A 13782-nucleotide genomic window follows, 5' to 3' on the forward strand; every position below is an offset into this window, starting at 1 on the left:
TCATCCCCAGATTTGAGGCGAAGGGTTTCCTTCTCACACCAGACTAGCCTCACGGAGGAAAATAGAGGAAACTTCCCTTGGCTGCAGCAAAAGGCGTTTTGTTCCCCACTCCGTGCTGCAGTGAGCTTAGGGTGATAGTCGGGAGCAATGCAAGGTGGCTCTCTGGTCTGAGAAGTTGGATCTGTGTGCAAAGTGTCCGGGAACGTCGGCAGGGAGGGTGTGCGTGTTCTCATAGGGAAACCCAGAGAGAAGACCAGCCCACTCCTTCCACATACCTGTGGAAAGCACTGCCTAGCAAGCACCTCTGGGCAGCAGCAGCAGAGCCTCGTCTCTCCCAGGCATCTCACCATGGTTTTTTTCACCAGAAAGCTTCCGATCGCTCCCAGAGCCTTCATGGGGCTTCTTGCCTTAATGTTATTTTTCCTCACCATTACTAATTTTACCTCCTTGTTTGGCTTGGAGAAAAGGGTTTTCAGGTAAGAGCCCACCTTCCTTGCAATGCACGCTGTCTGGTAGAGTGCTTACACTTGCTTTCTCTCCCTCTCTCCTTTTACCTTGGAAGTTGCACTTCCGATCTGAGTTAGATGCCCGCTTTGCTTTAATAAACCACGTTGTATACAGTCAGAGCACGCTGCTGGAAGCTCGCAGTCAGAAACTTTCTTCTGTTGGATCACCAGCTTCTAGTGTTTCCTCACATAGCTGTTTAAGAAAGCAGCTTTTGTTTTACTGACTCTGTGTTTTCATAGTTTGGCACTGCATCGTATTTGCTTTTACCTGGTGGCTCCTGTAAGGACCTCATTCAGTACTAGTCCAGATTGCGTTACTGGGATTGATTTGCCGGGATACCTTTATATTTAAAGTGAGTTCTGCATTTAATTCTTCATCTAATACAAATATGCAGTGTATTGGGACACCCTTGTAGTTCAGACATGATCAATATATATATTATTTTTTATACAAACGATTAAGTAAATCCTACAGGAATGGGTGTGGAGGGAATTGCGGTGTAGACCACAGTAGTATGTCTCTGGTACTGTTGTCCAGAAGCTGGCTCTTGCGTGAAAACAGCAGATAACCGAGCCTTTCCTACCACAAACACGGCTCATGCTCGTGTGGGTGCCCTGTGCTTGTATGGGAAGCACTGCTCCCCAGCCTCCCCAGCACCCTCGGGTGGTCCCAGCTCCCCAGTGAGCTCATCTTAGGGGGGTTACTTTTTGCCCTCGACTTCTCAGGACCAGTTCTGGGGTGGCAGGCAGGAGGGGTGAGGCTGGGAACACAGGTTAGTTCAGCACAAATGGGTTAAAAAACCATTCTCCGAGGGCAGGTACCAGTTTGGAGGGGTCAGAGTATGTACAAGGGACATGGGGAGGAAGAAGGGAAAGAGGAGGTGTAGAAGTGAAGTGAGTTGTCTTTGGTGACAAGAGCCCACCAGTGGCAGAGGTGGGACAAGAACTGCGTCTCCATGCCCAGCGTTAAGCCGTTTTGCTCTGCTTTAGGCTCAGGTACTGGAAACATCCATATTTTTGAGATTTTAGATAAAACACAAGGCACGCGTGGTACGTGGTTATCTGTTCAATTTCTGTACCTTTATATGCAACTTAAAATACAGCAAACATCATTTTCATGGTTTTATTTTCTGTTTGTTCCTGGACTCTGTAAATTGGAAAGGAAAATGACAGTAAATATCATTGTGCTTCTACAGCTGTTTGCCAGCTGGACTCTAGAGCCTGAAATTTGATGGGCTGGGGTGAGCAGCTGTCCGAATATAAAGTGCTGGTTGGGAGGACAAGGTCCTGTGTAGGCACAAGCCACATGGGTTTGATTGCAGGAAGCAAGGTTTTGGATATGAAGGGCCCTCATTTTTGCATTTTGCTCTCTGTTTGGCTTAGTATTTGAATTTGAAGTGTAATAAAGCTAGAATGGAATCTTTTCCTTGTAAGGCAACACGTGTGTGGAGGGGAACGGCTTGTCATGCTGTCCCATTTCATTGTTCTCTGCCTTTTAATGTTAAAATTTTAAACGTCATCTTAAAAATACAACAAAAAGTCATCCAGGGATTTAAGAATTGCCAGTACTACCTTACGGAACTTCTCTTTACATGAGTATAAATCTTTCCTTAGTTAGGAACTATGCAGCAGTACATTTAAACATGAAGCATAGAAAGCATCTGCTGTGCACTTGGCTGAAACTGGCTAAAAGAGAGGAGGTAGAGGAAGAGCTGATAAGCCATTTACCAGAATGTCTTTTCAATAGAAATGGTGTTGGAAAGGTCCAAGTATCTGATAAAAACTGATTTTTAAAAGTCTCCCTAGGCTGATAATTTCCTAGCCACTTGAATGAATGGCATACTGCTCGGAAGCTTCAGCAGCAAGCTGCTCTCTCCAGCCTGCTATCTGTAGAGTTGTGTTTTTTCCCCATTTATCACCTTGGAAGCAGCCCACAGCATCATGTAACAACTGTGTCATGCAAACAAGTGCGTCATGCAAAGGGCAAACGTAGTGTGAAATCAGCCTGCCGCAACTCCGCTGCTTTATCCTGAGAAGCTTTGCCGTACGTACGAGATCAGCTGCAGCATTTTTTCAGCTTCCTTTTTCCTGTTCCACCCTTCAACCATGTGTAGATAAGAAGGAATGCTTGGGACAAAATCCCACTGCTTTTTGCCTGGGTTGTTTTTCTGGGTTTCAGCACAGGCTCCTTGTTGCAGGGGTGTCTTCTGTTGGCAGCTACATGAATGGGGTTGCAGCAGGCTGGTGGCCAGTCACTAGTGGGGTTCCCTCGGGCTCTGTTTTGGGTTTGGTCCTCTCCAATGTTCTTATAAATGAGCTGGATGCAGGACTGGAATTCATACTAAGTAAGTTTGCAGGTGATACTAAATTAGGAGCTGTTGACTTCCTCAAGGGTGGAGAGGTCTTGAAGAGAGATCGTAAAAAATTAGAGGGCTGGGCAATCACTGACTACATGAAGTTTAACAAGAGCAAGATTATAAAGAAAATGGTAACAATAGGACTATTTTATGGCTGCAATTTCCAATCCTGTAAGTGCAAGCTGTGTAAAAGAAGTGACATATGGCAAAGAAATGAATTTCATTTCTTATCAGACTTCCCTTTCTGAATCCCCTCAGATCTTCATACTCTGATGCTGCAGCACCTGGCTCTGCTGGCAAAGAAGGTAGAGCACCAGGTGGCTGTCTCCACAATGCATCCCATGTCCTGAGCTCAGCATCTCAGAAACACAATCCTGCGGTGCCCTGTGGACATCGCTGGGGTGTCCTGCCCGCTGCTGGTCTCTACTGGTTTGCAGATGCTGCCAAGTTAGAGGATAATTCACGAGCTAAGTGCCAAAGAGGAGTGTGTAGTCTCCCAGATGAGCTTGCTTTGTGTGGAAATGAACAGTGTTCAGGACAGAAGGGTACGGGAATTTGAATAACACTTTGGTGTGGCAAATATGTAAATGAAATTGAATTCAGGCAGCATCCTGCAGAGAAGGATGTGTTGTGTTGCTTCCCTGCAGGAACTCAGTTGCAGGTTTGCTCTGAAGTGCAAAGTCGAGAGCAAAAGAAATGTGCTGGAAGCTGCTAAGTGTTAAGTGCTAAGTGTGTGTGATGTGTCTGTGTCTGCTTTTTCTTTGCTTACATTCAGGCAGTTCAGTATTTTCCAGCGTGCCCCAGGTATGCTACAAGTGGACACCCAAGAGCAACGAGGTTCAGACTACTCCAGTAATGGGAACACAAGTGGAATTTCAGAGGTGGTTTTGGAGAGAAACACTACAAGGCTTGAACAAGGTACAGCTGGGAAGACACCAAGTTGGGAGGAAGAGGAGCAGAAGAAAACAGTGAGACCACTTCCCGGGACAGAGGAAGCCAAGGGGAAGGTGACTGTGAAACCACCCCCTGAGGTGGAGGGAATCAAGAGTACAACAGTGGCAACAACCATTAGGGTGGAGGGAAACAAGGAGAAAACAGCAGCGAGGCTGGCTCCAGGGGCAGAGGAAGCCATGCAGAACGTGACTGTGAAACCACCCCCTGAGGTGGAGGAAATAAAGAGTAAAACGGTGGAAACAACCGCTAGAGTGGAGGGAAACAAGGAGAAAACAGCAGCGAGACTGCCTCCAGGGGCAGAGGAAGCCAAGGAAAAGACAACAGTGAAACCACTTCCCAAGGTGGAGAAAGCCGAGGAGATGAAGACTGTGAAACCAGCCCCTAAGGTGGAGGAAAACAAGGAGAAAACAGTGGTGAGACAAACCCCAGGGGTAAAGGAAGGGGTAAATGAAAAGACAACACCGAAATCACTTCCCAGGGTAGAGGGAGCCAAAGAGAAGACAACAGTGAAACCGTCCTCTGGGGTGAAGGTAGCTCATGAAAACAACACAACTGAAGACAAAACAACAGCAAAAGAGCCTTCTGTGTCAGTGAAAACCGTAAGACCTGTGACTCAGGCTGCTGCAGTGACAGAAAAGAGACTGAGAGCTGCTGACTTCAAGTCTGAGCCACAGTGGGATTTCGAGGATGAGTACCTGCTGGACAGCTCACCTCCACCAGCGGTAAGCGTGATGGCCGTGTGTGTTTGTCCCTGTTGAACTCCTTATCTGGGAAGTACCTCTCCTTCTAGGTGTGCTACAAGGGGATCCTGCTCTTAGGTGCCTTGCCCTACTGCACAGGCACACAGTGCATGCAGCTCATGTGTAGCACGCCCGCTAAGTGCCGTTACAGCTGGTGTTGCTATGCCTGTGGGCAGATGGTCAGTGCCTCGCACTAAATCACAGTCCGAATACAGGCATCCCGTCCGTCCATCGCCTGGTCTCTTGGGAAACTGAACGTCTGCATTCTTCCGAAGACTCGGCTTTGCAGTCCCCATGTTTGCCTTCGTCTCTGTTCAGTGCAGCCCAGCTAAAAAACAAACGAACAAACACACACAAAAAAACCCACAGGGTCATGGGGAGGAACAGGAGCAGGAACACTTCTGTGCACCTGCTTACCCATGTCCATATCTATCAAAGCAAATCAAAGTTTGGGCAGCAGGGGGGATCGTGTCGTGTTTGTGCTGTGCTGTAAAGGAGGATGCTGAGGAGGGTCTCACAGGAACGGAGGCTCTCTTTGTTGCTTGTGTTAGAGTCAAAATAAGGTCAAAGAAAAAGCATTAGATGATGCATGATAAGCATTTGCGTGCCTGCTCTGGAGGCAGTAGGGTGGAGACTGTTTCCTTTTTTTTGAGTTTTTTATTGGTACTGGTAAAAATTAAACTATGTTTGGGTGTGCCCCATTGGAGTGCTGACGGTTAAAAAATAACTTATTATATATTTTTTTTACTTGTTTATATTAAGGAAGATGGGAGTCTTTACCAGCTGCTGGGGATTCACCTTTTCCACCCTGCATGTAGAGCAGGTGGATTCTTTACCCATTTGGAGCTCCTCAGACTCAGATTGTGCCAGTTTATTGGGTTGCTGGTTAGGATTTTCTTGCTGTGCATGCAACCATCACCACAGCAGAACAAATCATAAGAAATCTCTTATTAAACAGGTCTTGTTTTTTTTTTTGTTTGTTAAATAGGAACAACTGTAGGCCTGGTCAGCACAAGAAAAATATGTTGGTAAAGGTGGGAATCTCCAACAGAGAGTTGTACCCGTCAAAGCAGTAGCGCTTGCACAGCTACAGCTTCTAGGTTTTCAAACAGCTCTTGTTTGCTGGGAGTCTTGTTCTGTTGGTTAATTCTCGTGTCTACCTCTGATTGCTCGTGTAGGTCGTGTTATAGGTAGCATCTTCTGAAACGGTAAGTCTAGTGCCAACCACCAGGCTGTCTCAAAAGCCATGGAATCTGAAAGCAAGTGTTTTTCTTTTCCGTTCCACACTGAACTCGTATTCTGACCGTATTTTTGACCTTTCCTGTAGCTCCTTCCTGAGCTCCTTTTTGAAGCTATAGGTGTAAGGAACTAAGAAGCTAATTTTAAATTAAATTTGAGCATCTCAAAATTCCTTGAATTGGGAATGGTATAAGTCATGAACTGTAGCAAAGTCCTCGGCAAGCAGGCAGAAACTGGCTGTGGGTGCGTAATACTATCTCTGTTCCCCATTTTATGCTGATAGCTCATGATAAAGCCTGCTCAGCAGTTTTTCTTGGCACCCCTGCTGCTGGGCAGGCAGGCGGACGTCTCTAGAGTGGGGATGGTGTTTGTGCCTGGGTGGAAGAGGCCATTACTGCTTGTGTGCTCAGGGAGGAGGGATGGTGTAGGCAGGTGAGGAGAACACGGGAACCCCTGTTCTAGCTCCGTGCTCTTAGACAAGCCATTGGCCTTTGTGAGGTCTTAATGCTGCAGTCTTCTGCCATTGTCATATACCATGCTGCTGGCATTAAGGGCAAATGTTGCTTCAGGAGTCTGCCAGGGCTGCAGGCACCATGCTGTTCTGCTCAGACCTCTCCCAGGGGAGCAGGGGCTGCTCCTGAAAAAGTTAATCCTGTTCCCCAACCCCAGGATGCCTGGGGAGATGTACAGAGAGCAGAGGTAGCTGAGCTGGGCTGATGAAAGGTCCTGGGACAAGCATTACTGCTTTGGAGTTTTCTTTCTGAGCTCTCTCTCCCTTGTGGCATCTTTCTGTGGTGCCATTTGCCCCCTTTTGGCAGTGAGCGCTATTCTTTTGCTGTCAGGGTGTGCATTGAACCACCTGAGAGGAGAAGCTGGCCCTTCTGTCACCCAGAGATCAGTGATTCTGTTAAATGCAAGGCTTGGCTGTTAAACCCTTGAGCTCGCATCCTGCCCCAGCCTTGCTGAGACACAGCAGATGGGCCTGGCAGACGATCAAGTCTGCAGAGCAGGATGTGCATCTTTGTTCCTGGTCTCTCCTGGGCTTGAGCCACCCAAAATACAAATTGGAGTGGGTGAAATAGGAGGCTGAGTGTGTACACACAATCAGACAATCCCTTATCCCCCCTGCCCAGCTTTACAGCACTGCACGCAGCAAGGTTAGGTCACCAGGATCCTGCTGCTGGCTCCCAGATGCTCCCGTCCTCCCCAGCAAGCCGCAGAGCACGTGCGCCCATTGCAGAAGTGCAGAGCAGGAGCTGGCAGAGAAACATGAGACGACAGCTTACAGCGGGAAGCTGAGAGCGTTTTCTGCTGTAAGCGGGGCTGCAGGCCATCTGGGCGTGCAGAACGGCTGATGGAGTGTGAAAATCCCATCCACGATAGTGGGAGGAGGAGGAAAGACACGCGGAAGGGTCTTTAGTGAGGATTCGGATCTAGGCATCACGCACAGGGTCTTGCTCCCAAACCTGATCTCTAATTCTGGGAGAGAGGGAGTGACTGGAAGTACTCCAACTTGCTTGGTTTCCTTCCTTCTGGTGTTAGCTATCCCTGCAGCCTAGCTGTGGAGGCACAAGGAGCAGGCCTTGGACAGTGTCAAGTACAGCGTGAGCCAGCAGGGAACATCCTCGTCTCTGGACGTGAAACACGCTGCAAATGAAACGATGCCAACATCAAACCCTCCGCAGTGTTCTTCTCATTGCACTGCTGTGGTGACAGGCACAATGTCACCGTCACCTGCAGCACGGAGCCCAGCTCAGCTGTGGTGTGCACCACGAGGCCCTGGCAATGTCTGATCATTGCTGGGGGTCTGAGGTGGACACACAGCTCCACTCAGTCTTCTCATTTGTCTTTTGGTAGTACGTATCTGGGGAAGGTGTCTAAGAGCCCAAACCGACTCCGTGGAAAATCTGCAGCAGTGGACTCGAGCTCTCCATCTGCACACGCAGGCTAAGACTTGCCAGCTGCACTGAGCCTGCTCTTGTTGAGAGAATAAACTGACTCGGATTCCCTTATCAGCTGCGTGCTGTCCTGTGATTGCTTTATGACATTGAGCAAGTTGTTTGCATGCTTTTTCTTATCTGTCGAGGGAGTGATAATGGTGACCTGATCCCCCATGTCAGTGAGCGTGGATCCGTGTGTTGCCTGGGGCCAGGGCCTTGTGAGCTGCATTGCTGGCCTTATCTGGTGTATTCAGGTTAGACCCATTACAGGTGGTTTTTTGCATCAGGTAGAAAGGTCCAAACTGTTAAAAACGTGTGAGCGTTGCAGGTCTGTTGTTGTGTAGGGGAAAGTCCCAGAGACCTGCAGTAATTCTGTCTTACCTGACGGTGATTTTCCATCAGCTAATTGTTGATCTAATGCTGAAATTGTTAATCATGCTCACAGTGATGGGGATGCTGGGGGGGATGGATTATGAACCACTGGAGCTTCTCTAGTTCTTTCCAGTATTGTCTCACACAGAGACACATGCGCTGGCACTCAGACAGGTTTATCAGCTCGCTGCTAATCAGCCCTTATTATTTCTTCTTGTTTTTCAAGACCTGCTCCGAATCAGTGAAGGCCAAGGCTGCCAAGTCGGACTGGCTGCGAGATCTTTTCCTGCCTAACATCATGCTCTTCACCGACAAGAGGTACTTCAACGACAGCGAGTGGGACCGCCTGGAGCACTTTCCACCTCCCTTTGGCTTCATGGAGCTCAATTACTCACGTGAGTCCCTCGGGGCACGCCGAGATGGGATCACCAAACTTCCCACAGGAACTGTATGCCAAATAGCTGCCGGCTGGCAGAATCTCCCTGTCAAAGGCATCAGGCTGGGCGGATCTTGTGGGGGAAACCGTGGTGGTTTCCCTGGGTCCATCCCCGAGGCTCTTGATGCTAACCCTCCACCATGTTTGCTTCACAGTGGTGAAAGAGGTCATGTCATTGCTGCCCCCACATCCCCACCAGCAGCTGCTCCTGGCCAACAGCAGCAGAAACGTGTCAACGTGCATTAGCTGTGCTGTTGTGGGGAATGGAGGAATACTGAATAACTCCGGAATGGGCCAGGAGATCGACTCCCATGACTACGTGTTCCGGTAAGGCAATCTGATCGCTGCTCCCTTATAAGATACACAGCCTGTTCTGGCTAGCACGTAATTGCACTGACTCTGAAGTGCCAAAATGGTGGCAGGAAAAGGTGAAAAATCAAAAAGATTTTTCTCTTTTCCTGTTACAAACATGGTGCTAAGGTTTTGCAAGGTCATCTGCTAACTCTGCTCCCCTGTTTATTTCCTTGGCCAGGGTGAGTGGGGCTGTAATCAAAGGTTACGAGAAAGATGTCGGAACAAAAACCTCCTTTTACGGATTCACAGCCTACTCCCTCGTGTCCTCTCTTCAGATCTTGGGACACAAAGGGTTCAGCAAGATTCCGCGGGGAAAAGTAAGTCTGGTCCATGCTGTTTGTTTGCACAGCTTTGACAGGATGCTGTTAGTCTGTGGCCTTCGGTTCTGATCTTTCTATGCATGATGAGCAAAGGGGCTGAGCTAATAATCCTTTAGCGTTACCCTTAGCGAGGCAACCTGCATCAACTTGGCTTGAGAGTAAATCTTCACAGTGGCACATTGTTTTAGTCCTACCCCAGCCCTTTAGGATAGAATAGTTCACTTGGAAGGGACCTACAAAGATCAAGTCCTACTGCCTGACCACTTCAGGGCTAACAAAAGTTAATATTATTAAGGGCATTATCCAATACTTACTGAACATTGACAGGCATCAGTCATCAACCACCCCGCTAGGAAGCCTGTTCCGTTGTTTGATCTCCCTCACAAACTTTTGGCATGTTTAAGTAGCTATGCCTCAAATGTCCTCTCCATTCTGCTTCTGTGGGATAATTAAACAATTAGAGGTGTGTGCCTGAAAAACTCAGCGATCCTAGGTGCCCACTTGCTTTTTGGTGTTAAAGGGTGTCTCTCTCCTCTGCTGTTCATTAATTGTCACTATTTTTCTTAGCATATCAGATACATTCACTTTCTGGAGGGAGCTAGAGACTATGAGTGGCTGAAGGCTCTTCTGCTGAACAAGGACATCAGGAAAGGATTCCTGAACCACTACGGGTAAAACAAACTAGCCCCAGCTCTACACCCTTCAGCATGGAGCTCTCTGCCCTACCGTCTTCCTCTCCATGGTGCTCAGTCCTGCTGAGATGCAGGCCAGGGTCAAGCTGGGTTAAACCAAATCTGGGTTTTCCAGATTTATCTGGAAAAACGCCTTATGTCCTCCCCAGCTATGAGCACTGCTGTAACCAATACATCTCCTTCTTAGAAATAGCTGGGTTTAGAGATGTGTGGCTTGAGCTCAGAGAAAGCTCTGTGGGTGAATGCATGCTGTTGCCTGATTTGGTGTCTGTACACGGTCCCACTCATGGATGGAGGCCTGGTTTCACCAAGTCTTATCTATACACATTCATGTTTTAGATATTTGTTTCCTGTTGTTGCTTCTCCTCTTGGGTCTCTCACAACACAGGTTGTGGAGGCTTTGCCATCTAAGAAGTGTTGCAGAATAACTTAAGAGTGTTTGTGATTCTTCTCTCATCACTGAATGCATCAGGGCTGATGCTTTTCAGCCATGATTAAACACAGAAGCTTGTCCTGAATCTCCATATTCCTGTCCCTAGGCAAAGGCCCCGGGACAGATTCGATGACGATTTCACGTTGGACAAATACCTGGTGGTTCACCCAGACTTCCTCAGATACATGAAAAACAGGTGAGCTGGGTACTGTGTGCTTGCTGGCCAGCACCAGCTCTCTCTGGGTTCCCTCTTCCCAGCCTACTCTCCTGTAACTGCAGTTTAGCCACACCAGCAGACTGGGGGGGAGCTTCACCAGCATGCCAAGTGCTCTGTGGTATTGCAGGGGCATGGTAGTTGTGGGCAGATCTACAAACATCTCATCTTTGAGCTGGAGAAACAAAAGCTGTCGGACAATTTGGCTTTCTGCATCCGAAAGAGGTCCCGGGCAAGTGCCAGTGTTAGGTGTGGGCAGAGCATTGCTCAAGTGCCAGAGTAGTTGATGTAGTTCAGGAGCAACCTTTCACGTTCCCCATTGCTCAGCACCTTGGAGGAAGGCTCTGTAACAGTCCTCCTCTCCTGAGATCCTGCCTTAACCCAAGGGGATGGCTGTGCCCTCAGACACAATGATAGGCTCTTTTTCAGTATCCCATTCACCTGGCCTGGCTGCGCTTCGTGTCCCCCATCCTTTTCACACGTGTGCTGGACGCTGTCGCTGTAAGATCTGCCAGCTGTGGGCCTGGTGACCAGGAGGTGTAGGAAGACAAGCTCCCGTTGTGCCGTGCTTTGATTGTGTTTACCCTTCGGTCTCCTTGAGCGCTGCGTTACGGCTTCTCGATAGATAGCACACGCAGTGCCAGATGGCTTGCACTCCCCTGCTTGTCCTGCTGCCTCCCCTCTGACTTGGGTCCTTTCCAAGGCTAAGAGGGCTCAAATGCTATTTTTTTTTTTTTCTGACTCCTACCTTCTTAACAACTGCTGGCACAAAACATGGCAGCTCACAGTGGGTTGTGTGACCCTCCTGCAGAGCAGGACTCGGTGCAGGTTTGCAGATTTCAGCGGAGGGATGGGAGCATTCGGGGCTGGCCTTGTGCTTTACAGCACTACCCACACGTGAGCACAGTCATGGCTTATCTGAAATGCTCAGCATGGCCATGGGCTGCTGCAAGGAGGGAAAATGCCACATGAGCCAAGGAGGACAAGACATTCCCAGCTTGAACCACCACATCCAGCAACTGCTCTATGCTTTCTTCTCTTCTGCTGCAGGTTTTTAAAATCTGAAAGTCTGAAAAAAAATTACTGGCGGCTGTACAGACCCACAACGGGAGCATTCCTGCTGCTGACAGCCCTCCACCTCTGTGACCGGGTAAGGGCATGAAGATTCTTGTGCACAGCCCCATCTGGAAGCAGGGACAGAATAACCCCAACCCTGACTGCCCTCTGCCTGCAGGGTGTATGGCTTCTGGTCAGCTGGGAGGGAACAAGTTAAGGACAAGAGAAACAACTCTGGTATAGTTCACAGGGCCTAAGGGCTGTCATGCTTCCCAGAGAGTCATTTGAGAGGAGATCACACTCTCTGGAGCCTCTTTTCACAGTCTGGTCCATCTTAGATGCCCATGTCAGGCCACTGGGAGGCAGCCCTGACTTGCAGCCCCCACCCTGTTTGGGAACTGTGTAGGATTTCATTGAGCTCCCTCTGTTTTTGGTATCTCTCCCCACTGAGCCCTCCGTCTTTCCCAGGTGAGTGCCTATGGCTACATCACAGAAGGTCACGAGAAGTACTCAGATCACTACTACGACAAGGAGTGGAAACGTCTGGTCTTCTACATTAACCATGACTTCAACCTGGAGAAGCAGGTGTGGAAAAAGCTTCACGACGAGAATATCATTAAGCTCTACCAGAGATCCTGATTCCCAAGCGCCATTGCCTGGGAAATCTCAACACCACCCTAAGAAGACCTCCAGATGAGTAAGAGGACCACCAGAGCCAGGGTTAGCTCTGGACTTCCAGGCACAGTTTCATCCCCACAAAGATATTTCCCTCCTTCGGTGCCTTTATTCTCTCACAACACTTCAAAAAATGTGCAAATTCTACAGACCAGGAGAACAGCAGCAAAAAAATGCCACCAAAGAAGTCCCAACTGACCAGGCTGCCACCGCTGTGGGTGGTTGCAGGTGCTCTGGTGTCGGGAGGGAAGAATCCAGGGTGAATCCAAGTAGCATCCAGGCTTTCCCTCTGCAAGGAGATGGTCCTCAGGCTGGGGCCAGTTTTGTTCTGGTTGGGTTCTCACTGCTGGTGGTGCCCCTCTTGGAGCCGGGTGCCTTGTCTAAGGAGGCTCCCTCTGCAGTGGATGGAGGTGGGCACACAGAGCTCGTCTCAGGAGGCTGACTTTTGTCCTGGAGGTGCTGCTGTCACTCCACTCGCTGTAGAGATAAAGGATGGACACTTGGCTACCAGATGGCTTATTTGAGAGAGGATGAGACTTCTGCGCCCAAGTGTGGCTTCACTGTGACACCTCCAAAAGAGCATTGTGACATCTGGGGTCCAGTCGCTGCCCTGGGCCCCGCTCAGCAGCAGCACAAGGGAAGGCAAACAATCCCCGTAGCGCAGCAGGATGCCAGAAGTCGTGCCTCCTGCTGTGGGGCTCCCCTGGCTGCAGATCCTGTTTAACGGTCCCAGGGTGCCAAGCCGGTGCCTGGCTTTGGCACACGCGGCTCCTAGCTCTGCCAGGAGCACTGTGCCTGCCTCTTGCCAGGGGAGGTAAGAGCTCGGCAGCTCCGGGGATGGATGTTCTGCTGCTGCTGGCGGGAGTGCCTGCCCGCATCGTGCTGGGAGAGGCATCATCGCCGCCAGCAAGCCTTCAAAGAACTGGCCTGCTGAATGTGGTTTTGTAAGCAAAATAAACGGCACTGCTTTAGCCAACCCTGTGGCCTGTGATTATTTAGTGGGCATCCGAAGCAGCTGTTTAAAGGCTGAGATAGTGGGTAATGAAGCCTGGAAAGGGAGGGAGAGGAAGAGGCAGGGCTGAGTGGTAATGAAACACCTTCGTCTGCGGGTGCTGTGCCACTTGTGTGGACACAGCTGAGCACTCTCCACCTGCACACCCTGCTGTTGCGGGGCAGGGATGAGAGCTGGCCAAATGCCTCCCTGAGAACATGGGTAAGCACCCGGAGAGCTCGTCCTTGTCCCAGCAGCTGCTCTCTGGGTATATCAGATGCTGGAGACGAGAGCATGGGGGCTGGATATTTTCCCCGTGACACACAGAAGAAAAGCCACTTGAAGTGTCCAGCCAGGCTCAGCACCCCTCCCTGCACCCAGCAGGCTCTGGGCTGGGGATAGCCAAACACCCACTGCCCGGTCCCAGCCGACCTGCTCTGCCTGCAAGAGCTTTTCCTTTCGCCCAGCATTTCTCATGGGTGCTGCAGCATCTCCAGGGCTCC

The 13782-nt window shown here is 49.6% G+C and overlaps 1 protein-coding gene across 2 annotated transcripts; it reads left to right on the top strand.

Annotated features, from left to right (window-relative positions):
- The first annotated feature begins 226 nt into the window (after nt 1-226).
- On the top strand, nt 227-13264 carry ST6GALNAC1 (ST6 N-acetylgalactosaminide alpha-2,6-sialyltransferase 1). 2 transcript variants are annotated; one of them, XM_035342646.1, is made up of 10 exons: nt 227-476; nt 3639-3936; nt 4204-4539; nt 8335-8503; nt 8700-8871; nt 9077-9215; nt 9786-9889; nt 10450-10539; nt 11608-11707; nt 12082-13264. In XM_035342646.1, the coding sequence occupies exons 1-10, from the start codon at nt 349-351 to the stop codon at nt 12250-12252; spliced, it is 1707 nt and encodes a 568-aa protein (XP_035198537.1). In that variant the 5' UTR covers nt 227-348; the 3' UTR covers nt 12253-13264. The 2 variants fall into 2 exon arrangements, with proteins under 2 accessions (XP_035198537.1, XP_035198536.1); XM_035342645.1 differs by having other exon boundaries at nt 228-476; nt 3639-4068.
- The last annotated feature ends 518 nt before the right edge of the window (nt 13265-13782 follow it).

Source organism: Oxyura jamaicensis, chromosome 18 (assembly GCF_011077185.1).
Source record: "Oxyura jamaicensis isolate SHBP4307 breed ruddy duck chromosome 18, BPBGC_Ojam_1.0, whole genome shotgun sequence".
NCBI classification, from domain to species: Eukaryota; Metazoa; Chordata; class Aves; order Anseriformes; family Anatidae; genus Oxyura; species Oxyura jamaicensis.

Bases quoted from the DNA above. Each gene is read 5' to 3' on its own strand.
- ST6GALNAC1 (XM_035342645.1), top strand. From the start codon at position 349: ATGGTTTTTTTCACCAGAAAGCTTCCGATCGCTCCCAGAGCCTTCATG. The intron at 9,216-9,785 runs GTAAGTCTGGTC...TATTTTTCTTAG, and splicing joins GCAAGATTCCGCGGGGAAAA to CATATCAGATACATTCACTT. The intron at 9,890-10,449 runs GTAAAACAAACT...TCCTGTCCCTAG, and splicing joins GGATTCCTGAACCACTACGG to GCAAAGGCCCCGGGACAGAT.